This window comes from Callorhinus ursinus, unplaced genomic scaffold (assembly GCF_003265705.2).
Source record: "Callorhinus ursinus isolate GAN/ISIS: 27379988/994484 unplaced genomic scaffold, GSC_fseal_2.0 scaffold18, whole genome shotgun sequence".
In the NCBI taxonomy this organism is placed as follows: domain Eukaryota; kingdom Metazoa; phylum Chordata; class Mammalia; order Carnivora; family Otariidae; genus Callorhinus; species Callorhinus ursinus.
In genome coordinates this window covers 20,101,065-20,127,309 of record NW_027397080.1, presented here as the reverse complement: position 1 = coordinate 20,127,309, position 26,245 = coordinate 20,101,065, and the positions used below count along the sequence as shown (strand labels likewise).

The window sequence follows — 26,245 nt, the reverse complement described above, 5'->3', positions numbered from 1 at the left end:
GATTTAGCATGAACTAGACAGAGGTGGCCTCCATCCCCCTGAGGGAGAGAGTGGAAAGCAAGTCCTCACAGGCAGCAGTGTTCCGGAAAGGGGTGGCAGGAGGCTGTGGGCATGCGTATCTGGGAGACTTAATACAAGATAGGAGGGCCATATAAGTGGGTTCAGAGACAGGGCTTCAGAGCCTAAAGAGAAAGCATGGATCTCCCCTGGAAGGACCCAGGCAAGCTTCACAGAGGAGGTGGCATTTGATCTGGACACAAAGAGGAAGAGAAGGGTATTGCAGGTGGAGGTAACCCCACAAACAAAACACAGAGGCAAGAAATTATAAGGTGTGTCTGGGACCTTTGGGTAAATAATTCTTTTTGCTGGCATACAGAGGGGCAGGGAGCTATAGTTGGGGCCCAACACGGAGAGCTTGGCATGCCAGGTGAAGGCACTTGCCTTAGTTCTGCAAGCAACAGAGAGCCCTCCTGGCCAAGGCTTGGGGATGACATCTGATCGGTTGGCAGTGCCCAAGTTAGCTTTGAGTTCCTGCTGCACTTCTCCTTAGCTCCCAGGGCTGACCTATTCCTATCCTCCCTCTGCAGCTGGCCTGACAGAAAGGGTTTCCTTCAATCCTGTTGGAGGGAGGCTGAAAGTCAGTCACTAAGAACCACAGAGCAGACACTGAGTTTGAGGGAGAAAAGGAGCATCTCCAAGGAACTGAAGTCCCCGCTCTGAGGAGCGCTGATTGGGAAAGGAGTCATGGCTGAACAGTCCAGGAGGAGGAGGCCTGGGCCAGATCTGGTTGGATTGCATGCAGGAGGCCATGAGCATGATGATTAAGAGTGTTGGCCCTAGGCTCAAGTCTGACAGACCTGGATTCAAGTCCTGGCTGTGCCATTTGCTAGCTGTGTGGCCATGGGCAGATGACTTAGGCTTTCCGAGCTGCAGTTCCTTCATGCATGAAATGAGAATAATGATTCCGTTCCTCCAAGAGTTGTTGCGTACAGATGAGATAATGCATATAAAGAGCCTGACCCAGTGTTGGGCACAAGGGTTCGGTCAGTGGTAGCTGCATTCTTCTTTTATCTCTGTCACCTGGATTCTTCTCAGCTCTATAGACACTGAGTGTATATTGCGTGCAGAGCGTTGTTCGAGCCCCACGTTGCAGGTGGAGATTACTTGAAAATAAAATCTTTTAAATAAATAAATAAAATGAAGGGCTAGACAAACACCCACACAAATAATCCAAAATAAAGCTAATGTATTAGAGCAGCAGTTGACAGACTTTTCTGTAAAGGACCACAGAGTAAATATTTTAGGTTCTGATGGCCATACGGTCTCTATTGTATCTATTCAACTTAGTCGCTGGAGTGTGAAAGCATCCACAGGCAAAGAAATGCATGCAGCTGTGTTCTGATAAAACTTTATTTATGAAATGGTCAGTGGGCCAGTTTGTCAACCCATGTGTTAGAGGTTCCAACTTTAGATTCTTGGAATGTCTGAAATAGACACTGAGAGTGGTCAACTAACATGTCCAAGGTCACACAGCTGAGCAGGGTTGATGGCCCCACTCACCAGCCAGTCAAGCCTTACTATGGCCCAGGAATTCCAGCTCCCTACTCCTAGAGCTACTGCCTCCAAAGTCATGGCTCCTGGAGCAATGGGAGAATGTGGGCAAGTTGCTGGGGAAGCCGGAGGGAGACCTGGGCAGCAGAAGACCAGTTATATGGGAGGGAGAATGTGGGATGGATCATCCTTCCCTTCCTTCCAAGTGTTTTGCTGGCTCAGTGGTAGGGTCAGAATTAGGTGTTCGGCATCCAAGTTACATCCTTAATTTCTGCATCAAATAAAAAAGTACATCGAATCAAGAGTCAAATTAATAGGCCACATGTCCAGCCTCACACTGATCACCAGGGAATTTGAGATCTAGAAAGGTTTAAGACCTAGCTAGTGAGGGACCTGGGAAGTGTACCCAGAAACCATGGGTCCTCAGACCCTGGTGAGTGGGCAGCCCTCCAGGCTCTGGGGCCTGCCTGGGAGAGCTGAGACAGCCAGGAAGTTTCCTAAAAGGAGAGGATGCTTAAATTGGGCCTTAAAAGAAAGGGAGGTCTCCTTAGCAGACTCCCAAGAACATGGGCTATTGCCTGCTCTCTCTGTATTTTTGCTCCAAATCTCTCTCTTCCTTCTTGACTTCCTCTTCCTTTACTTTGCACCCCCTGATTCTCTAACACAAGAGTGACAAACCTATCCTTTTATGCCCATACCCTTAACAGACATTGCTAATCAATCCTGACAGTCCTTTAGCTCCTTTAGGAAGACATTACTAATCAGTTAGAGTTGGAACAAGAGCTAGAGCCTATTTGTTCTCTCTGCTGAGCTCTCTGTTCTCCTCACCCTTCTACTCAGCTCAATGCCCATCTGCTCACTGAGGCCCAGAGAGGTCAAGTGACCTGCACAGGGTTGCCCGGTTCTTATGGGGCCACAGGGAGTGTATTTCCCTCCACAGAGGGACTAGCTCTAGCCTTTCCATCTGTCCACATCTTGAGTCTGTGCATGTGACCAAGCCTGATCTTATCCCCCAGTGACCCCAGGCATGAAGATCTACATCGACCCTTTCACCTATGAGGACCCCAATGAGGCAGTGCGGGAGTTTGCCAAGGAAATTGACATCTCCTGTGTCAAAATTGAGCAGGTGATTGGAGCAGGTAGGTGGCTGGTGCTCTCCCAGGTACCATGGCCTCAGCCATGAGTGGGGAGTACTCTTGGGGCAGAGCATAGGATGTGGGGCAGGAACCTCAGAGGATCCTCCAAGACCTGGAAGGTTCAGAATACCCAAGGTAGAAAAGTCCTCAAAGACATACAGTAAAATCACCTCATCGACCTATGAGGAAACTGAGGCATGGGGCTGGGAAGGAGCTTGCATATCATGTCAGAGATTGAACTAGGTCTAGAACCCCATTCTCTGGACTCAGTCTAGTGCTTCATTCTCCATGTCCCCGGCCTCCCCTACAGCCTTATCCCATGCCCAGCCAAATACCATGGGACAGCTGTGAAATGTTTACTCTTACTCCTAGTGATGGCTAGGACCTTTCTGGGTCCCCACATTCTACAAAGGGGTTCTTTGTCTAAGACGATGAGTTGGCCACTGGGGAGAAAAGGCTCCTTCAGGACCCAGGAGTGGAGGCTACAAGGAGTGGCAGATGGCACTTCCACCTGGCAAGTGACACCCTGCCTCTCTTGGTGTGTGTGTCCTAGGGGAGTTCGGCGAGGTATGCAGTGGCCACCTAAAACTACCAGGCAAGAGAGAGATCTTTGTAGCCATCAAGACACTCAAGTCAGGCTATACTGAGAAGCAGCGCCGGGACTTCCTAAGCGAGGCCTCCATCATGGGCCAGTTTGACCACCCCAACGTCATCCACCTGGAGGGTGTTGTCACCAAGAGCACGCCTGTGATGATCATCACTGAGTTCATGGAGAACGGCTCCCTGGACTCCTTCCTCCGGGTAGGAGAAGCCAAGAGTGCCAGGGGCCCATGGATGGGGAGGAAAAGGAGCGGTGGACATAGCTTCATGGCGTCAAAGCCTGGTGGGGTCTTGGGAAAGATCTAAGTCAGGAATGGCTTGCATGCTGCCTCTTTCCATTCCCTTCCCCATGGCAGGCATTGCTAATCAAGCCCAGAACTCTGTCCCACAAAATCAGGAAGCCATCTCAGAATCCTTTTCAATCTAGGAAACCACAACCAGTCAGTCAGAGTTGGCATACAACCTGAAATCTGTTACCATCTATGCTCTTAGCCAGCCTTCTCATTATGCACAAGAGAAAAGTGAGGCTCCAAGACAGGTAGAGTTTGCCCAGGCTTACCTAGAGGGTCAAAGTGACAGCCAGGACTAGAACCAGATCTCTTGAACCCTGGCCCAGGGTTTTCACCAGATTTTGGATTTCTCCAAAGCTCTGTGTGCTGGGGGTTGGAGTCCGGAGCACAAGGTCAAGAGAGGAAAGTTTCCGGACCCTCCCAGATCACAGTCAACCAGCTGGACAAAGAGCACAGAAGCATGCTGCTAGACTAGTTGTCATTTAACGAACATTTACTGAGCATCTAGTATGTGCCAGACACCTTCCATGCACCTTCTTATTTAACTCAGACAGCCCTGGAAGGTGGGTACAACTTATCCCCATTTCACTCACAGATGGAGAAACAGACTCAAGAAGTCAGATCGCTTATCCAAGGTTGCATGGCCAACAAAGGGTAGAGCGAGCGTCAGACCAGCTATGTCTACTCCAAAGCCCATGTTCTTTCCACCACCCTGAAATTGACCTCTCCTGGGCCTCTCTAAGCCTCCACCCCCTGCAAGCATCTGAATCCTTCCCACAGCGAGCACGAGGCCAGGGTGGCAGGGTCCTGCTCTGGTTTTCCATTGTGTGGATGATCCAGAGCTCCGATTCATGCCCTTCCATTTACTGTATGTTTTCTCCACTTCTCCCAAAGCAAAATGATGGGCAGTTCACAGTCATCCAGCTGGTGGGCATGCTGCGGGGCATTGCGGCCGGCATGAAGTACCTGGCAGACATGAACTATGTCCACCGCGACCTGGCCGCTCGCAACATCCTCGTCAACAGCAACCTGGTCTGCAAGGTGTCTGACTTTGGGCTCTCACGCTTTCTGGAGGATGATACCTCGGACCCCACCTACACCAGTGCGCTGGTAAGATGGAAGCAGAAAACAGTGGGGCCACAGCACCAGGCGAGAGGGCATAGAGGTCCATCTCTCCCTACAATACATTTTCACCTGCTCATGCACTGTGCTGTGCGCTGGAGACATAGAGACACAAACCACAGTCTCTACCCCCTTGGAGCTCATAGGCTGTCCAGGGACACAGATGTGCAGAGAAACATGGACTAACAGAGCTATAAGTCAGGACTCCAGTCTTGGGAGGCCCCTACTAAGAGGGGTTGACATCTGAGCTAAAAGCTGAAGGGCCAGTGAAAGGTTGTCAGATGTTCTCAAGGCAAGATGTGACTAGAACACAGACTGTAAGCGGGAAGGTGGTGGGCAGTAACTCGAGAGAGGCAAGCAGGACTGATCTTGGAGTCCCTGATGCCTAAGCTCAGGGCTCTCTCCTGCTTAAGAGTTTTGTGTTGTTTTTTTTTTTAAGATTTTATTTATTTATTTATTTGAGAGAGAGAGAGAGAGGAAAACCGCATGAGAGGAGATAGGGTCAGAGGGAGAAGCAGGCTCCCCGCTGAGCCGGGAGCCTGATGCGGGACTCCATCCCAGGACTCCGGGATCATGACCTGAGCCGATGGCAGTCGCTTAACCAACTGAGCCCCCAGGCGCCCCCTCCTGCTTAAGAGTTTTAAACAGAAAGGAATACAACACAGCCCCTGCCCAAAGAGCTCAGAAATAGTACAAGAAGGGCCAAGCACCCAGGCAAATGATTTGAGTGTTGCTCTCTAGAAGTGCCTCCTTGATGGAGAGAGATGGGACCCAGTTGTAGGATTAAAAAGAGTGAGCAACTTTTGGGGACTTAGGGAAAGATTTTCAGAGATACTTAAAGGATCAGAAGAGGTTTCCAGATGGCAGAGGGAGAAAAGGCATCTCATGCAGGGGGGGAGCAGCATGTGCAAATTCCCAAGGCCTGAAGCAGCATGGTGAGTTCGAGAAAGAATGAGGTGCTTCGTGGGATTGATACAGCACAGGACATATAGGATGAAGAGTAGTACTTAGAGGCCGGACGGGTCAGCCTCCCACCCATTAACCCTCCTCCTTCTGTTCCCCAGGGTGGGAAGATCCCCATCCGCTGGACGGCCCCGGAAGCCATCCAGTACCGGAAGTTCACTTCAGCCAGTGATGTGTGGAGCTATGGTATCGTCATGTGGGAGGTGATGTCCTACGGGGAACGACCCTACTGGGACATGACCAACCAGGACGTAAGTTTCCAAGGGGGCTGGGTCCAGCCCAATGCTGGCTGATTGGAATGTCTGCACAGGATCTTGGACTCTCCAGGGGTCAAGAGTAGGAAAGGCCTACACATCCACAATTCAGCAAATCTCCAAGATGCATTCACCTGGTGGCCAAACCTGAATGAGACCGTATCTGCCCCTGAGGTGTTTTCCACATAACTGGGGGGCAAGACAATTATTCCAGGAATCAATTGTCATCAGGAACTTTACAATCAGGTGCTAAATTGGAGAAAGCAGGTGTCGAGTCCTGTAGGTGTTGAGGCAAGGGCCACGTGAGCAAGATCAGTCAGGAAGTCTTCCCAGGACAGGGGGAACACACATAGCAGTAGGACTTGGAGACATGAGGGCTTTGAATGGGCAGAATAGCTGTGCAAATGCCCAGAGGTGGGATGCTAAGTGATCATGCTAGGGAGCAGTAGAAACATGGTCAGAAAGGATGATAAGGTTCAGTAATGGGGCATTTGAAAGCCAACCCAACAAATTTTGATTTGCAATGACACAGAACAGGAAGGACTTGAAGAAGCTTCTTGAGCAGGGAGGGTGAGCCACAGTCCAGCTGGGGAAAGTGAATCTGGGCCTAGTGGCAGGACAGATTAGAGAGAGTCTCCTTTTCCTGACAGAGGAGCCAGGTGGGGCCTTGTGCAGCCATGCTGAGGGGCCTGACCCGAGAGACATCTCTCACCTGGAGCAGTAAATGGCACTGAAAATAAGAGTTGTTGTCACCCTGGGGAGAAGGGACAGAGAGAGGAGTCCTCAGGGCCATCAAAGCCAGGAGGAGGCTCAGAAAAGGGAGGGGAAAAGTGGTCCACAGGAGGGTCAGCCTGGTAGACCCTGAGGCAAAAGTTATCTCAGGGTGCTGGTTTTCCCAAGATTGGGAGAGGGGGCCAGCACACAGCCCCCAGGTCAGACTGAGGCCATAGATGGTGGGAACCCAGGTGAGGCCCATCCCTGGGGCTGCATCCAGGAGGGGAGGCAGTTGCCATGGCAACCCAATAGGTCTGTCCTGCGCTATGGAGGGCAGGGGGATGGGTCAGGTCAGAGGCAGATGCTCTTTATCCCACCCACCCCACCCCACTCCGGCCCTGTGTCATTCCCAGGTAATCAATGCCATCGAGCAGGACTATCGGCTGCCGCCCCCCATGGACTGCCCAAGCGCCCTGCACCAGCTCATGCTGGACTGCTGGCAGAAGGACCGCAACCACCGGCCTAAGTTTGGCCAGATCGTCAACACGCTGGACAAGATGATCCGAAACCCCAACAGCCTCAAAGCCATGGCACCCCTCTCCTCTGGGTATGGCTCTGGTCTGGCCCCACTCCCTCCTACCAGTACATCTCCGCCCCATCCCCAGCCGGCCCTTCCTCTCTCCAAATCCCCCCCACACCCCTGCCCCCTGCCCAGGCTCCCCCTGCTTGAGGCAAGGCTCTGCACTACAGCTTGGGGTCAGGGAAGACCTGCCTTGGGGTGCAGAGGAGTCCAGGACACAGAAGAGGAGAAGGAAGTGGTAGAGATGGTAAAGGAAGCACTTTTTAAAGCATGGTCAGAGAGGACAGCATTTAAAGAAAAATTACCAGAATCTTGGTTGGTAAACAGATTGACTGGTCACCTGGTTTCCTGCCTGGCTGCCGTCACACTCAAACCTGGACCCTCTAACTTACATTTGCCTCTTCCTCAACACAGCCATGCACGTGCGTGCGCACGCACACACATAGGCATGCTTACACAAATACAGTCCTGCACATCATTAGGCACAAAAGCTCATGCTTATGCTCCCATACACACAATCGCACACACATGGATACGCACCCCTTCTCAGGCCCTCACGCCTACACTCCCTAGGCACCCAAGCCCACACGTGTTCAGAAGTACATACCACACATAAACACGCACACAGACCTACGCTCAGTCTCCATCCCCAACTCAAAGAGACTGGCCCAGCTGGACCAGTGTTGGCTCCAGCGATGCTGAGGCCTGCCCCCTCCCAGTGGTCCCCGGGCATGCTCCTTCAGACCTGGAGCCACCACTGCCTTGCGCTTGGGTGGCTGTCCCCGACCCCTGTCCCTCCTGGCCCTGCACACTCTTTCTCTTTGGGACCCTATCAGAGTTTCTGAGGGGTGTCCAGCCAGAGGTCCTCGGGGTCCAGTGTTGGCTTGGTCCAGAGACTCGTTGGGCCCAAGTCCTTCACCTGCCAAGTTTTTGTGGCCCACAGTTTGCGTTTGCCTCTACCTGTCACTCCCCACCATGGCCCTGCATCAGCCACTCCTGACTCTCCGGATAAAATCACTCTGAGCTTTTAGCCCTGTGAGGGTCATTTCACTCCTGGCCAGCTCCCGTGAGCACCGCCAGCCTTGTGTAGACTTTGGAGGAGCAATCCACAGCTTCCTAGAGCACACCCAGGGTGGAGAAGCATGGAGGAAGCAGCGAACTGTAGCACACCTCGTCCGGCTGAACTACCTCCTCCTGACAATCAGAGGCTCAGAGAAGCATCTCGCTCCTCACCACTGTGTCCAGCCTCCCAGCAGCCCCTTCAGAGGCATCCCCGGGCTTTCCAGGTGGCCTTAGCATTGAGTCCTGCACACACACTCACGCTCACATACGCACATACGTGTGCTCACCGATAAAGGTGCAAACGCACACCCACTCTCACACAGAAATACATACATACACACTCACCTTTGTCCACACGGATGGATACACATGTGTAGGTACAAAGCTGCAGTGGCACCCATGCTTACCCTCGCCCCTCTCCCAGCACCTACCCTAACCATCTCTGTTGCCCACCCCTGCCTCCAGAATCAACCTGCCACTGCTGGACCGCACCATCCCCGACTACACCAGCTTTAACACGGTGGATGAGTGGCTGGAGGCCATCAAGATGGGGCAGTACAAGGAGAGCTTCGCCAATGCCGGCTTCACCTCCTTCGACGTTGTGTCACAGATGATGATGGAGTAAGTGCCCAGCTGCCTCCACCCACCGTTACCAGTACTCCTCCCCAGCCATCCCACCAAGCAGGGGGCTCTGGAGGGTGAGGAACAGGTAGTGTCCCAGCAGGGATGTGTGGGACCAAGGAGCAAGATGGCCAACTTCAGAGTCACATTCAGATCGATACCCAGGTCTGCCTGTGGCCAAGGGCAAATCAGAACCTCCCAGTTATCTTCTGTAAACCGGAGGTTGTTAGGAAGATCAAAGGGATATAAAGTGTGTGGGTACTTCATAAATGCAAGTTCCCTTCTCCTTCCCTGGAGTAGAGGAGGCCCCGGGCCCCTGAGTGTCCTGACTCCCATTCTCATGTTCCTTCCGCCTCCACTAGTCACTCCAACACTGGGAATCCACCCACTCACCCCGTCCTTTGCTCTCTTCAGCAGGAAACCCCTGGAGAAGCCCAGGCAGCTCTCCACCTGGCCCAAAGTCCCCCACCACCCCCACATTTCCCTAACACACATGCTTCTCTCCCAAAGGGACATTCTCCGGGTTGGGGTCACCTTGGCCGGCCACCAGAAAAAAATCCTGAACAGTATCCAGGTGATGCGGGCACAGATGAACCAGATCCAGTCTGTGGAGGTTTGACGTTCACCTGCCTCGGCTCATCTCTTCCTCCAGGCCCCCCGCCCCCTCCGCCCCACACGCCGGCCCCCTGGTTCTCCGTCCACGTCCACCGCAGGCTCAGCCACCTGCCAGGAGGCCACGGGCAGCAGGAAGAACCGAGCAGCGCTCCAGCCATGAGATGTCACCAGGAATATGTGCAACTCAGATGATGGAAAAAAGGGAACGGGGACAAAAGCAAACACATCCTGGGAGGGGGCGGGAAATACAAGGAATATTTTTTAAAGAGGATTCTCATAAGGAAAGCGATCATTGTTCTTAGGGGGGGAAAAAAGGGCTTGGGAGATCCACGCGATTTGTCCCAATCGGAGACCAAAAGCAGTTTCTCTCCAACTCCCTCTGGGAAGGCGTCCTGGCCAGAGCCAAGAAACAATTTCAGGAAAACCAATGTGAAGGGGGAGACAGGGGCCACCCTTCTCCCCCGTCCCTGGGCTGCTCTTCCAGGCCTCACCCAGCAGCCACATGCCAGGCAGACGGGGCAGGCGGGCGGACGGGCAGCCACCACGGGAGCCATTCCCGCGGCCGCTGGGCAAACCGGAGAATTTCTGTCTTTGGAGACTATTTCAGAAACTCCGATGAAAAAGACTCGTTTCTCCTGTCGGCTCATGGGGCTGAAAGGGGGCTTTTGTCCTCCTCAGTCAGGGAGACCGTGGGGACACCGGAAAGGTCAGCCTTCCTGAGGATGACCAGCCCCCCAAGACTGCAGCGCCACGTCCCTGTCGCACACGCGCGGTGCCCGGCAGCCCCCGCCTGGAGGCCTGTCGCAGGGGGACTGCCATCAGCTATGACTGCCACTGAGAAGGATTGCTCCTGCATTTGGGTTTGTTTACAGCAATTCGTGGACTCGGGGGTATTTTGGTCAGGGGTGGATTTGGTTTGGGGGGTTTGTTTGTTGGGGTTTTTTTTATGACAATGAAGTGACACTTTGACATTTCCTACCTTTTGAGGACTTGATCCTTCTCCCAGAAGAAGGTGCTTTCTGCTTACTGACTTAGGCAATACACCAAGGGCGAGATTTTATATGCACATTTCTGGATTTTTTATATGGTTTTCATTGACACTCTTCCCTCCTCCCCCTGCAGAGAGATTCCCCCCCCCCCCCCCCCGACTGCCAGGCCTCACCAAATCCAACTGCCACAGGGCCCATCTGGGCCATTCAGAGACTGAGTGAGGTTTGGGAGGATGAGGAGCCAGGGTGGAGGAGCCCCCAACCCAGGACTGCTTTTGAAAGCACCAGACTGAGAAGGAAGCAGGCCCTAGGGCTGCAGAACCACACACCTTGTCCCTTCTCCACCCTCCTTGCCCAGTGCTTCCCAGGCAAATAGGCCCCCTTGGAGTTTCCCGAGTGCCCTCAGATGGCCAGAACCCAGTTTCGCCTCTGGGAGCCTAAACCGGGCTCTGGATCATTCACTGTGATAGCCCCAGCCCTGCAGAGTGTCACCCTCAGAGACATGTGCAGACGCTCCTTTCCTCTACCAGGGAAAGTGTATGGTTTCTCTCCGACCCCCTTCCCCCCCAGCCCCCACAACTTTGCCCAAGTCTCAAGGTCTTAGCCCTGGGGCGGGGGGGGGGGTTGGGCAGGAATCCATCAGCCATGGGGTCTGGCCACACACTCCCTCCTATGAGCAAACAAGCAGGCATGTGAGCAGAACAATCGGTTAGTGAACTGAATGGAAATAAACACTTTAGTTATAAAATGACCCCTGTTCTCTGTAAGTTCCAAGAGAGACCCCGGCACCCTGGGACATGTCCAGTGACCCATGGAGCTCTTCTAAGGGACCCTTCCTTCCTTGGGGTTCTAGAAGGCCCGGGGCTGAGAAAACATGGAGGACACCAAAGGTCCACGTGGCCTTTCTGGCTCTGGCTTGTCAAGAGCACAGGCAACAAAAGCAGCAAGTTGAAAGTGGCTCAGAATTCAGCGTCCGATGCCCTGCAAAGGAGGGGGATCCTCTACGGGAGCCATCGGGAGCAGGGAGTTGACGGGGTGCACTCTGCTCTCCCGGGCCAGAGGAAGGGGGGTCGGGGTGTTATTAAGCTGTGATAGTAGCAGTGTGAGGGTCCTGGAGCACCCGTGGACCCCACCCCCCACCCCCCGAGTCCAAGCCACAGGTAAGATCACCTCATCCTGGTCAACGCTAATCTCTGCAAATGGGCTCCTACTCACATGTAATCAGAAATCTTTGTGTGGAAGGAGGAGGAGGGGAGGGGGGGCGGGGATGTGCTGTGGATATCAAGTCTAGCTGGGGAGGGAGAGGCAGAGACTCCACATCTCGGGACCTTCCCCCTTTGTCCATGGAAACTGACCCATGGGAAGGATCCTGGCCGCAGGTGGCCCGTGGGGCAGCCTGAACCAGCCTGTCGTCTGTCACTCACCTGTTCTCCAGAACCCAAGATGGAAAGGGAAGGAAGGGATTAAGAGGGGAGCAGGGGCCCCTGGGGGGAACAGCAGAGTGAGCCACAGGGAAGGCATTGGCTGGCTGCCCACAAACTGGCCAGCCTTGGCCCAGCCAGCCGCCCTTTGTGCCCCAAAGCTGCCCAGCACGGGTGGCAGCTGTCCCAGCACACAAGGTCACCTTCTGGAGGGAGCTGCCCTGATGCTCCTCAGATTAACTCCATCTCCCCAGCCCACCCCCCACTACTCTGGGGCCCCACAGGGGGGGCTGGCACTCGGTGCTTGCTGTCAGATGGCTTCCTGTCCTAAGCTGCTAGGCTGGTGTCTGCTAGCCAGCTCGTTTGCCCAACCACCCTTGAGGGCCGAGTCCTCAGTGGACCTGGGCCCCCATGTGCCTGCTTCTCGGAGTGAGGGTGCTACCCAGACCCTCTGTGTCCCCACTTCAGGGTTAACAGATATCACTGTGACTATCTCGGGTGCGGGCGGATGCCCACCTCTCCCTGCTGCCGGGGCAGCCCCCACCACCACCTCTTGCTCACTGCTCGGCGGGGAGGGGCAGGCCATGCTGCCAAGCGCCTTCCACTGACGCAGCCCACTCGCCTGGGCACACAACTCTGAGCCTCCCGCTGCCTGGTTACTAATCCTTTCCTGGCTCAACCTCCCCAAGTGCCAGCCCCCACCTGCCCAGCAGTGTCAGAGGAGTTTCCGGCTGCTCTGCACACAGTTGGTACTGGGGGAAAGAAAGCTGCCTTGTAAACAGGGGCCAGGGCACCATGGAAATAGGGACCAGCTGCTCTCAGGGGGTGTGACAAGCAGATTTGTGGAGGGCCAGGCTGGTATTCCTACTGCCCACGAAGCCCCCCAGATGGGGTTATTGTTAATCAGCAGGGCTCTTCCTGGGGAATCATGTTCAAAATCTCTTATCACCTGGTAAGATGTGGGCAGATCTATCAGAATAGAGGATGGTCTTAGTGCTATAGACCAAGAAGCCTCGGAGTAGGGGCTGGGTGGCAAGGGCAGTTGGAGACGCTTAAGGGACTGGGTCAGTGCTGTTTATTAATCAGCGGTGCCTCCTGCTCAGATGGCATCGGCTGGACTTTCCCCGTCATTTCTGGTTGGTCCCCATGCTGCCACCTCTCAGGGAGCTCTCTGCCACCCCATTGTGTGCGGTCACTAGCCTTGTACCCTCTCTGATCAGGGGCTCATCCCAGAAGACTGGCAGCTCCTGTGCTTGCCCAGCAGCCCTTCCCTGCCTGGCTAAAGCCCAGAAAGGACCCAGGGCCCAGGCCACACACACACCCCCACCCCGCCCCAGTGCTAGGCCCTCAGGCTCTCCCGGCTCTCTCCCGGGTTCCTGTGGTTCCGAGACGGTACTAAAGGCTGGAAGATTCTTGCCAGAGAGAATAATGTAAATGCACTCAAAGGACAGGATGCCCCATGATGCTAGGGAAGATGCCTCCTGACCCCAGAGTGGCAGTCTAGCTCCTGTCGCTAACTTGAGACGTGGATCTGGGTAAGTCATTTGCCCTCACTGAGCCCCCATCTCCCATTTGTGAAATGAGAAAATTGGACTGGGTGCACCAGGCATGCAAAACACTTTGTACATCACCGGCCCTGTGAGGAGGGACTATTTCCTCCCATGGGTAGGGGGGGAAACTGAGGCTCAGAGAGGGGAAGTAGCTTGCTCAGGATTGCACAGCCAGGAAGGGGCAGAGCAGGGCTGTGTTCATCTGTTCCCAATGCCCACTCCACCACACTCGATTAGATGACATAAGGCACGCAGTGTCTGATGCTGGCTGGTAAACGAAGAGAGAGCTCAAATGGGCTGGGGTCGTCAGGGAGGGCTTCATGGAGGAGGCCGTCTTGAAAATGACCGAAACAGAGAGTGGTCATTCCAGGTGGGAGGTACAATGTAACCAAAGATACGGAGGCCAGAATGGTCCAACCATGAGGAGACATGTGTGGATGAGCCAAAGGAGCGGTGGGGAGTGGGGGTTGATTTAAGAGGAGGGTAAGGTAGCTTGAATGTGATGCCCAGGCTAGCTACAGCCAGTTCTTGAGCAGAAGAGCAGCGGCAGAAGGAGCAGTGGGTCCTAGAAGGAACAGTCAGTTCAGCCATCAGATGGGGGCAGGATGCCTCACATCTCCCCCTCTCTTCCTGGAGGAAGAGCCCCCTGGAAAAGCCCTCATTTACTCCAGGAGAACCCAAGCCCTGCCGCTTCACTTTCCACCCTCACTCACTGAGGCAGATAATCCAAAGAGTCATTTCAGCTGCTTGCAGCAGCAGGGCTGGACTTGTGCTGATTCTTAATTCAGCTGTGTCCAATTGATGCTCACCCCATTTCTGCCAGGCCTCGCTAAGAGCCGCCAGGCATGACCCAAGTTGAGTGGGTGTGGATGGCGGTGGTGGCATGGGAAGGCGGGCCGGTGATCATGACGGAGCCCTGGGGGCACAGAGCAGAGTGCAGGGGTGAGCAGGGCCTAGGGGTTGGATGGGTGGCATGTACACTGCTCAGGAAGCCCATCTCTGCTCTGGGAGGCCTGGCCCTGCTGAGATTACCCAGACATGGTAGAAAGGTCTGTCTGGGGTCCTGCTGTTTTCAACAGTGTGTCATGCTGAGGCAACCCAAGGGGAGGTTAGGGAGCCACACTACGCATGCCTAGACCACTTGCTGGCCTTGACCCAGCCTCCCATGAAATGGCTCCTGCCATAACCCTTGGTGTGAAGAGTGGCCTTGGAGCTGGCCAGTTTCCCCTTCAGGGAAACCAAAGACAGTGACGTGGCCTCTGCTCTGTGACACAGGAAGGCTCAGGGACGCTGCTGTGGGAGGCTCGCCTCAGGAGCTTGATGCCACAGACATTGCACTAATTGCTGGTCTATAGGCCAGACCCCACATGTGGGGCTCTAACCAGTGTTATCAGCCCCTCTCCTCTAGTGAGGAAACAGATTCCCAGAGGTGATTCCCAGAGCATTCCAACCAAGCCATCTGCCTTTAGGGTTCCTTCCTTCCTGCCTCATGGGATCTCTCAACATGTCTGCCATGGCCCACCTGTGTTAGAGTCTCCTGGGCCATTCCTCTTACGGATTCCTGGGTTGCACCATGATTCCCTGAGTCAGAATCCCCGAGGCCAGCCCCAGGGGCATCTACTTTTAACAGACTCCTCCAGGAGATTCCTCCAGACACGGAAATCTTTCACTTCTCCCATGACAACCTGTGCCCTGATGTCTGCTGGGAGGGAGGGTCTGGCGTAGACAGGGATTAGCAAAAAGCAAGACATCGTCGGATAAGATGCCCGAACTCAGACATGGATTAGGACCCAAGAAGTGGGGGCTGGGCTGACCCTCAGGAATGTGTTCAGACTGAGCTAAGCTTTCAGGAAAATTAGAAAGACCGCCCCCCCCCCCACCCCCCCACCCCCCCGCCGCCAGACCCGGAGTCTCTCTGAGTTTAGCTTCACAGCATGAAGGCTGCCTCGGGAAAGCCGATACAGTAAGAAGAAAGAGGAACTGAATACTTCACAGGGGCCCAGCATCCCACCCAGAGTCACCCTATGGAGACCCCACAGCTCCCAAGGCTACAATCCAGGCCTGTTCACTCAATACCTGGCCAGGTGGGCCAGGCGAAGTCAGGGTGGGTCTTCCAGCTGGGCCTGGCGCATCCTGTACGCCGCACCCCCCAAGCTCTGCTGCCCAGACCCAGACATGGCTTTCCCAGGAGGGAGAGGAGCCAGCGAAGGACCCTGCCCCTACTCGGGGCCTCCCAGCCCCTGCTGGGGGAAGAGGACAGGGAAGGGAGGAAGTCAGAGCCAGGACACGCGCTCTGGGGGCCTAGCTGAGGCTGCAAGAATCCAGTCTAACACTCCACGGAGGAAAGACCCCAAGATTTTAAGATTGCAAGCTCTATAATTGTAAGATTCTAACAGAAGGATTTCACATTTTTCAGATTCCATCACCATATGATTCTAGACTGACAGTTCTTAAAACTTCAAGTCCCATGGCCCATCACGGGTCCCTAAAGCTGAGGGCCCTAGAGCTGATGGAGCACAAAGAGAGTGAAAGACGGCGAGAAAAACAGCTAAAATCAAATACTAGCAAAGTTCCATTCTTTGAGTCAGGTATGGACGCTAGCAAGGGCCCAGGACCGCTCCTTTTGGGTGTGATGCTGAATTTCTGTCCCGGGTAGGTGGCAGAAATGCCCACACCTGGCCCTCCCGGTTTCCAGCGGGGCCAGTGTTCCAGCCGAGCGAAGCCTGCACGTGGGTCACAGTGCCTACTAGCTGGTGGGCACGACAGTCCAGCTCAGAAGCCAAGTGGGGGCCCCAGTGGCTCCATTTGGGAAGGGACTTATTTGGGGTGGAAGGTGCAGGGCAAGGGATTTGCTGAGGAAACTACCCCAAGCCCACCTTCCCATTCAGAGCCAGAGTCTTGACACTGGGCAACCATAGGGTCTTGCTACGAACCCCAGAGCCAGGTGCCTTCCCACGGACCCTTGGGATGCAGTGTCCGTGGCCACACAGCCCCTGCCCGATTCCAAGGACCCCTTCAGCCTTTCCAATGAGGCCACAGCCTATGGGATCTGGGACGCCAGGGAGGTGCCTCTGGATTGGTCAGAACTAGTGGTCAGTCTGGCCACGCTCCCTTCTGTGGACAGGGACTCCGGTGAGCGGAGGGCACGTAGTTGAGTCCCTGAGACTGGCCCAGGGTCAGCCTGGCCGGGACACTCCCTGACAGCCAGCCTCTTTGGTCTCTAGAGAAGAGTAATTACTGGTGGATCCTGCCCAGCCCCAAATCCTAATCATAGCTGCTATGTCTCGAGTGCCAACAATGTGCCAGGAAATACGCTTAACTTTTTATACACATTGCTCGCTTAACCCTCACACAGCTCTGTGAGCCAAGTACAATTATAATTCTCACACCGCGGACTAGGAGACTCAGAGACCGGCGCAGGGGCCTTCTCAGGTCACACAGTCAGCTAGTGGTCTCTGACCCCAGTACCTGCGCTCATAAACACTGCACTCTGCTGCTACCAGGGGCCCCCACTCAGCCCCACTTCCCATCAGACCCTTTGCCAATCAAAGCCCAGATCTCCAGGAGGCACTCTGTTCAGGGCACCTTTTCTTTGACTTTGACCTCCTGGAACCTGGAGCCTTGGGCAGTGCAGGTGAGCACTTGGACTCCCCCCTCCCCAGCCCAGGTGTCCACTCAAGCCTGGGCCGTGCAGGCCAGAGCTCCCAACGGGGGGGCCAGGGGGTCTGGCCGGGTTTACAGAACCCTATTTCCTTTGGTCGTGAACATGGGTTTTCCTGACAATGCTGGGGGGGGGGGGGCGTTGGGAAGTGATGCAGCTGGGGTTCCGAGGGCTGTGGGTCAGATCTGGCTCTTCCAGGCCCCCACTGCTGTGACCAAGGAAATCTCACCAGCTGTGTCCATGAGCAACCCTGACCCTGTTACTCCAACACCTTTGTAGGAGTATTTTTAGCAGAACTTTTTTTTTTTCCAAAATAAATGTGAATTGTAAAAATTATCGCCTGGACTCATGGTTTGTGGTGTTTTTTTTTCCACTGCGTTTCCCGAGGGAACAAATGGGTGCTCCTAAAAGTTCTCAGCAGGATCCTGAAGCATGACTAGGAGTTTTCCAGGGCTAAGAATGGAGCCAAAGCTAGGGCCAGGATTGGGGGTGGGGCGGGGATTTGGCCTGGGCTGCAGTTGGGTGTGGAACTGGAGCAATACTAAGAACACTCACTCATGTTTGGGATTTTGAGCTCTGCTGTCTGGGACCCTAGCCTTGGAATCACAACTCTGCCATCTGTTAGCTCTGTGTCCTTGGAGAGGTCGTATAACAGCTCTAAGCCTCATTTTCATGCCTGTAAAATGGGGCAATAATACCTAACACCTAGAGGGTAGATGAGGAGTAAATGAGATGGAGCATCTCAAGTCCTTCACACTCACAAATGTCAGCTCTTAGTAACTTGCTGGGCAGAAAGCAAGATCCATGTCTGTCATACGCTCTGCAGGACATACGCTCTACAGCCTGACCCATAGTAGATTCTCCATAAACATTTGTCAAATAAATGTTATTTGAAGTTCAGCTAAAAAAAGGAAAAAGGCTGGGGGGATTCAGATTCAGAGAGAGTTCATGGTCAAATACATTAGGCAAAATCTGGACTTGGGCAAGTTGACCAGATTCTTTACTTCAGGATTTTACAGAGCCTTAAATATGCTAAAAGGGCAAGTCCAAAAAGGTGTAATCAGGCCACCTGCATGACTCAGTCAGTTAAGCGTCCGACTCTTGGTTTTGGCTCGGGTTATGATCTCAGGGTCATGAGATCAAGCCCTGTGTCAGGCTCTGTGCTCAGTGGAGAATCTGCTAGATTCTCTCTCTCTCCCTCTGCCCCTCCCCCTGCTCGCTCACTCTCTCTCTCTCTCAAATAAATAAATCTTAAAAAAAGGGGAGGTGTTATCATTTGCAGCATTTCCCATTCTAGAGAGAGCATCTCATGGGACCAGTGTCCCTGGGAGACTTGGAGAAGCAAACCAGTGCTTGGGTAATGCTCTGGGGGTTAGAGGTAGAGCAGGGCTGAGGCTGAAGTCTGGGAACAAGATGGGGTAGCAAGTCAGAGAGAATGGGATCTAGGAGGCTGTCTTTTGATTCATTCATTCAATACTCACTTATTCATTCATTCACAAAGTACTGACGGTATTCCAAGTACACAAAAGGTGCTGTATTAGATGCAACGGGGGCACAGAAATGATCCACATGTGCAGCCTGCCCTGGAGAGCTTCTCAGGACATTTGTACCACCTCACTGCACATGAATTGGGCACCCACAGAGTGCCAGACATGAGGCTGGTGCCAGGAATGCTGTAGAGATTTACCCACGTGCCCTCACTTATGGACGTCCCCAGTCAATGGAGGAAACCAGTAGGTACTCAGGTCATTACAACATGCCTAGGAGTTCTCCTGGAAGCCAGGGATAAAGCATTCCATGTAGAGGGAACAGCAGATACAAAGGTGTCAAGTCAAGATAGATATATTTTGTGAATTACTATGTAAGTAATGCAAATATAAACATGACTACCATATTAAACAATAATAAATGATTCTTTATACCAGTTTGTACATACAGACCTCAGGGTTGCCAGCTCCTATCAGGGGCTTAGGGGTACTGGGTGAAGGAGATTCTGAGAACCCCCAGTGAGGCCAGTTGGGTCACACAGCACCTGCGGGCACACAGCCCAGTTAGAGCCCAGCATGCAAACTTAAGGCCTGCCTTACACAGCCTGGGGCCTCCGACCCAATGCCAGAGACAGCTTCTGTCTGTCCTGGCCCAGTTCCTCTGAGAAGTCCAGATCCCCTTCCTAGTTCACCTGCCTCAGTCCCTGGTCCACCCCAGGTTCCCCCTTAGACTCTCCTGCCCATTCCGAGATCCAGCACAATCTCATGGGGGGTTGCTCCAGCTCAGAGACACTGACCCAGGTCTCCTGCCCCCTCCCCAGCTCCCTCACCAATCCCTTGTTCCTCTCAACCCTCTTCTTTCCCGCCCAGGGAGTAGCTGCAACCTCTCTTTGCCCCTCCTGACTCTAAATGGGCATCCACGGTCTCAGTCATTTCATACAGACAGAGACATCCCTGTGACAAAAGATGTCACCAAGGAGAAAAGAGAAACAGAGAAGGAGCTCCCCGCCCCCAAGACTCTTACTAGGTTTAGCATCATAGTCACAGAAACCCCTCCCCCCACACCAGGTGGGACTGTAGCAAGAGTCACCCCCACCCCCACCTCCTCCCCCAATCCCCACCAAACCCATCAGACTAAAGTGTCTGCTTGGAACAGCCCTGCCTGAGAATCCCTGATGACTCGGCACGCGGAGTCCAGGGGCCAGTAACACGCCCCCGCCCACTGCTGACACTTTCTCCCTGCTGCCCCCTGGATGGCACAACGGTAAAGCTTGAGACTCTATTTCTGTGGCTGCTCCTGCCATGGTCCCCTCCCTGCCCACCAGTGATGGAGGGTCCTGAGGCAGCAAGAAATGTGCTGGAGCCTGCCCCAATCCCCTTGCCCCAGACCCCACCCCTACATACTCACCTACATGCATAAGACCCCCCTCTCACCCAGAGGCACCCATGTGTTTATACACACTCATTTTTTTAATAATTTTTATTGTTATGTTAATCACCATACATCATTAGTTTTTGATGTAGTGTTCCATGATTCATTGTTTGTGCATAACACCCAGTGCTCCATGCAGAACGTGCCCTCTTTAATACCCATCACCAGGCTAACCCATCCCCCCACCCCCCTCCCCTCTAGAACCCTCAGTTTGTTTTTAAGAGTCCATCGTCTCTCATGGTTCGTCTCCCCCTCTGACTTACTCCCCTTCATTCTTCCTCTCCTGCTATCTTCTTCTTTTTCTTTTCTTAAAATATGTTGCATTATTTGTTTCAGAAGTACAGATCTGTGATTCAACAGTCTTGCACAATTCACAGCGCTCACCGTAGCACATACTCTCCCCAATGTCTATCACCCAGCCACCCCATCCCTCCCACCCCAACCACTCCAGCAACACTAAGTTTGTTTCCTGAGATTAAGATTTCCTCACATCAGTGAGGTCATATGATACATGTCTTTCTCTGATTGACTTATTTCACTCAGCATAACACCCTCCAGTTCCAACCACGTCGTTGCAAATGGCAAGATCTCATTCCTTTTGATGGCTGCATAATATTCCATTGTGTATATATACCACATCTTCTTTATCCATTCATCTGTCGATGGACATCTTGGCTCTTTCCACAGTTTGGCTATTGTGGACATTGCTGCTATAAACATTGGGGTGCACATACCCCTTCGGGTCCCTACATTTGTATCTTTGTATACACACTCATTTTTGCCATCAGCTACAAACAGGTACACACCCACACATTCGTGCGCGCGCGCACGCGCGCACACACACACACACACACACACACACACACACACCCATAGCTGCAGGCTCATATTCAGACTCACCCCGTACATATCAAGTCACATATACACAACACTCACCCCCACGGCACGACCACAGGGAACCCTCAGAATCCTTCCTCTGTGCCAGGCGTGGTTCTGAGTACTCTACATGTATCGTCCTGCTTAATCTTTTAAACCCCTGCTTCTCAAACTATCTGTGGTGAAAGACTAGGTTTGTTTTTGAGGGGTTTTGTTTGGTTTTGTTTTTAATTTCCAGTCTTTTGAGGAACAGTATATGGTCTGACTGCGAACTCAACACCCAAACTTGTTTGTACCCTGTAACATGAGACCAGTCCCTGATCTCACACTGGGGTGCTATGGCAATATCACGATGCCACAAATATTTCTGAAATTTCTGTGCCTGTCTTGTCATAGACCAGGGACAAACAGTCCTGGGGCAGGCACCAATCTTGTCTCTAACTTGAGTAGCAATCCCCTAAGGCATGCCAGAAAGTGGACAACGGGCATTATCCCCATTTGATAGAAAAGAAAACTGAGGTACAGCATTTTGAAGATTGCCCACAGTTACACCGCTTACAGGAGCCAGGATTAGAACCCAGGTGGTCTGTCCCGAAACTGTGCTGTCTCATCTCCCTACACACTTGGGCACAGAGTTATACTCACATACACACCAGAAGACACACACCTGCAAATACACGTATGGACAAGCACTCCAGACACAAACACGCATGTATTTATCCACTACAGTAAACACACACATATGCACACAGAAATACAGGTACAAACATACAGATGTGTCTATGCTAATTATTATGTCCCTGGGTGCTAGTACACTGCCTGGCACAGAGTAGGCACTCAGAAAATATTCTGAATGAATCCATACCCCCGTGCCCAATACACATTCCTTCCATAAAGACCTATGAATATGAGTGCTTAGATTCTCATTCATGGAGGGACAAACGCCGCCAGCTTAAGAGCAAAATCTTTGGGTTCAGGCAGAGGACAGTTCAAATCCTGTCTCTGCCACCAATGCTGTGTGACATGGGGAAGTTGCTTCAGCTCTCTGAGCCTCAACGTCATCATCTAGAAAATGGAGACTCATTATTTCCTGAAGAAATATGCATTGACTGCCTACAAGTGGTGGGCAGTTCACCAGGCACTGGGAATACAGTGATGAACAAAACAGACAAAAAGCCTTGTCCACGTGGAGTTCTTATTCTGGTGGGGGCAAACAGGTGCTTAAACAACTGAACGCAAATATGTTTGGTGGAGATGAAACCACGAGGAAAATTAGTGGGCAAAGGGTCTGGGGAGTTCTCAGGGCAGGGGGGCTGTGCTGTAATTTTAAAATAGAGGAGCGGGCAGGGCGCCTGGGTGGCTCAGTTGTTGAGCGTCTGCCTTCAGCTCAGGTCCTGGTCCCAGGGTCCTGGGATCGAGCCCCGCATCGGGCTCCCTGCTCAGCGGGAAGCCTGCTTCTCCGTCTCCCACTCCCCCTGCTTGTGTTCCCTCTCTCGCTGTGTCTCTCTCTGTCAAATAAATAAAAAATCTAAAAAAATAAATAAATAAAATAAATAAAATAGAGGAGCGGGCACAGAAAAGTGCATAGTCTAAGATTTCTTTTTTTTTTTCTAATTTTATTTATTTGAGAGAGGGAGAGAGCACAGGAGTAGGGGGAAGGACAGAGGCAGAGGGAAAAGCAGCCTCCCCACTGAGCAGGGAGCCCTACTCAGACCCGATCCCAGGACCACAAGGTCACGACCTGAGCAGAAATCAGACGCTTAACCAACTGAGCCACCCAGGTGCCCCATCTAAGATTTCATCTTTAAAAAAAGATCAAGAACAGCCAAATCAACCAATGGTGGTAGAGTTCACGAGTGGTTATTTCCAGGAAGTAGACCAGGGAACTACAGGAAGGGCTGGAAACGTTGCACACCTTGATCTAGGGGGCAGTTAAGCAGAAAAAAAAAAAAAAAAAAAAAAAAAAAAAAAAAAAATCATCAATTTGCAAGAACGGGGTGGTGAGGGAAGGCCTCACTGAGAAGGTGACCGGCGAGTAAACATCGACGGGACGGCAGCAGTGAGTCGCTCACTGGAGAAAGAACTGTGCAGGCAGAGGGGACACCGGAAGTAAAGGCAATGGACACCTGGCGGGTTCAAGGAGCAGCGAGGAGGCCAGGGAGGCTGAGGCGGAGAGAACAACAGTGGGAAGAACCGGGGTCCTCTGCAGGCCATGATAAAGACTTCGGCTTTTCTTTGAATGAGAGGAAAGCCCTGGGAGTGTTTGAGAACACAAATACTGTGATGTGACTTTTAAAAGGATCAGTCTGAGTGCTCTGTAGAACGATGTCTGGGAGTATATTCGTCAGGGCTCCTCCAGAGAAACAGAACCACTAGGATATATATATTAACCACTAGGAGATTTATTTCGAGGAATTGGCTTACATGATTTGGCTGGCAAATCCCAAACTCTGTAGGGAGGCTGGCAGGCTGGAAACTCTCGGGCAGGAGCCGATGCCACATCCAGAGGCAGATGCCTTCTTTGTTGAGAACCGCAGTTTTGCTCCTCAGGCCTTTCACTGACTGGATGAGGCCCACCCAGATTATCGACGGTCATCTCCTTTACTTAAAGTCCACTGATTGTAGATGTTCACCGCATCTACAAAATACCTTCGCAGCAACACCTAGATGAGCGTTTGAATAACTGAGTATCTACCCGGGTCATGTTGACACAGGAAACTAACCATCACGGGGGGCGGGGGTGGAAGTGGGGAGACAGGGAATTGTTCTAATAACCCTGGAGGGAGAGGACGATGGCTCGGGAAAGGCAGGAAGCGCAGAGGTGGTGAGAAGGAATTGGATTCTGGACAGAGTGTGAAGGTAAGCCAGCATGACTTACAGGTGGAATGGATGTGAGAGAAAGTGGGGATCCAGGGGTCTGGCCTGAGCCACAACAAAGACAGAGCCGCCACTAACTGAGATGGGCAGACTCCAGGAAGAGCTGGTCTGGGGTAAGACTGAGAGTTCCGTTTTGGAGATGAGGTAGAGGTGCCTCCTAAACATCAAGCAGACAGTTGGACGCATGAGTCTGGAATCAGGGGAGCAGTCAGGAGTAGAGATACAAGGAGCCCAGCGTTTGGCCAGACACAATGGCAATGACCCAGGGGCCAAAGCTGTGCAGATAATAAGATACCACCACACACCTGTTAAGAGGATGAAAAGACAAGGTGCAGACTAGAACACATTTGCAAACTAGGGACTAGTATCTAGAATGTATAAGGAATTCTCAAAACTCAACAATTTCTTAAAAAGTCTAATCAGGAGGGGCACCTGGGTGGCTCAGTCGTTAAGCGTCCGCCTTCAGCTCAGGTCATGATCCCAGGGTCCTGGGATCGAGCCCCACATCGGGCTCCCTGCTCCGCGGGAAGCCTGCTTCTCCCTCTCCCACTCCCCCTGCTTGTGTTCCCTCTCTCACTGTGTCTCTCTCTGTCAAATAAATAAACAAAAATCTTAAAAAAAAAAAAAAAAAAGTCCAATCAGGAAATGGGCAAAAGACATAAAGAGACATTTTACTGAAGAGGATATACAGATGGCAAAAAAAGCACATGAAAAGAAATTCCACCTCATTCATTATTAAGAAATCAGAATTCCAAAAATAATGATAGTGACAATACTAAATGCTGGCACAAATGCGGGGAAACCGAAAAAAAATATGCAGGAAACTGGATCACTCCTAAATTGCTGATTGGATTATAAAACGGTACAGCCACTCTGAAAAACAGTTTGACAAGTCTCTTAAAAGCAAAACAAAACAAAAGCAAACAACTCCCATTCAACTCATTAGTTGTCCTCCTGGGCATTCATCCCAGAGAAATAAAACTTATGTTCACACAGTTACCTGTAAACAAAGGTTCAAAGCAGCCTTATTCGTAAGAGCTTAAAATTGGAAACAAGCCAGATGTCTTTCATCAAATGAATGGTTAAATACACTGTGGCCCAACCATACCATGCAACCATTACTCTACAACAAAAAGAAAAAAGGTGTTGATACTTGCAACAACTTGAACAAATCTCCAGAGAAATATGCTGAGTGAAAAAAAAAAATCCCCCCAAATTACATACTGCATGACTCCATACATATAATATTCTTGAAATGACAAAATTACAGAAATGGAAACCAGATTAGTGGTTGCTAGGAGTTAAGGAGGGAGTGGGGTTGGTAAGCAAATGGGCACAGCCAGAAAAGGGCAACAAGAGGGATTCTTGCCCTGAGGAAAATGTTCTGGGTCTTGACTCTATCAATGTTAATTACCTGCTTATGCTATTGTACTAAAGTTTTGCAAGATGTTTCCATTGGAAGAAACTGGGTGAAAGGTACATTGGTTATTTCCTTCAACTACATGTGAATCTATAATTACCTTCTGCCCCTCCCCCTGCTCGCTCTCGCTCGCTCGCTCTCAAATGTGAGTTAGGACTTCACAACCACTAGCATGCCTAAAGTTGAAAAGACTGACAATGCTAAGTTTTTACAAAGATGTGGAGCAACATATTGCTGGTGGAAATGCAAAATATACAAATGCTTTGGAAAACTGCTTACCTAGATATTTACCAAGAGAAATGAAAGCATGTATTCACAAAATGACTTATACAGGAATGGTTTTCCCGAATAGCCCAAGTCTGGAAAGAACCCAAATGTCCATCAACAGGTAAATGGATAAGCAAACGTGATGCACCCATACAATGGAATGCTACTTCGCAATAAAAAGGAACAACTATTGATACACACAAAGACATGGGTGAACCTCAAAAACATCATGCTGGGGGGGAAAGCCAAACACAAAGGACTACACTGTATGATTCCATTTATATGAAATTCTAGTACAGGCAAAACGAATCCATTGTGATAAAAATAGATCAGCGGTTGCCTAGGGCTGGGTGCAGGGAAGGAGATTGACAGCAAAAGAAGTTTGGGGGATAATGGAAATTTTCCGTATCTGGATTATAGTAGGCATAAATATTTGTCAAAATCATGGCTAATGTGTGCATTTCGTTTTATAAAAATTTATATAAATTGTATAAATTAAAACTCAGTAGGGTTGATTTTTAGAAGACAAAATACGTATTTTGTCTTCTATTCAACAGACTTGGGTGCCAGGGTGGCTCAGTCCGTTAGGCAGTCCACCCTTGATTTGGGCTCAGGTCATCAGATCGAGTTCCACCTTCCCTCCGGCTTAGCATAGAGTCAGCTTGAGATTCTTCCTCTCCTTCTGCCCCTCCCCCTGCTCGCTCTCTCTCAAATAAATAAATGAATAAATAAGTAAATAAATAAAATCTTTTAAAGA

At 51.8% G+C, this 26,245-nt stretch overlaps 1 protein-coding gene across 2 annotated transcripts in view; it reads left to right on the top strand.

Annotated features, from left to right (window-relative positions):
• Positions 1-11,224, top strand: part of EPHB2 (EPH receptor B2) — a 183,609-nt gene extending 172,385 nt beyond the window's left edge. For both annotated transcript variants that reach the window (XM_025856573.2, XM_073903205.1), the window contains exons 10-16: positions 2,568-2,690; positions 3,241-3,488; positions 4,472-4,687; positions 5,764-5,913; positions 7,044-7,237; positions 8,738-8,893; positions 9,404-11,224. In XM_025856573.2, coding sequence (XP_025712358.2) covers positions 2,568-2,690; positions 3,241-3,488; positions 4,472-4,687; positions 5,764-5,913; positions 7,044-7,237; positions 8,738-8,893; positions 9,404-9,512 — 1,196 coding nt within the window. In that variant the 3' untranslated portion in view covers positions 9,513-11,224. The remainder of the gene's footprint in view (positions 1-2,567; positions 2,691-3,240; positions 3,489-4,471; positions 4,688-5,763; positions 5,914-7,043; positions 7,238-8,737; positions 8,894-9,403) is intronic.
• Positions 11,225-26,245: the final 15,021 nt, after the last annotated feature.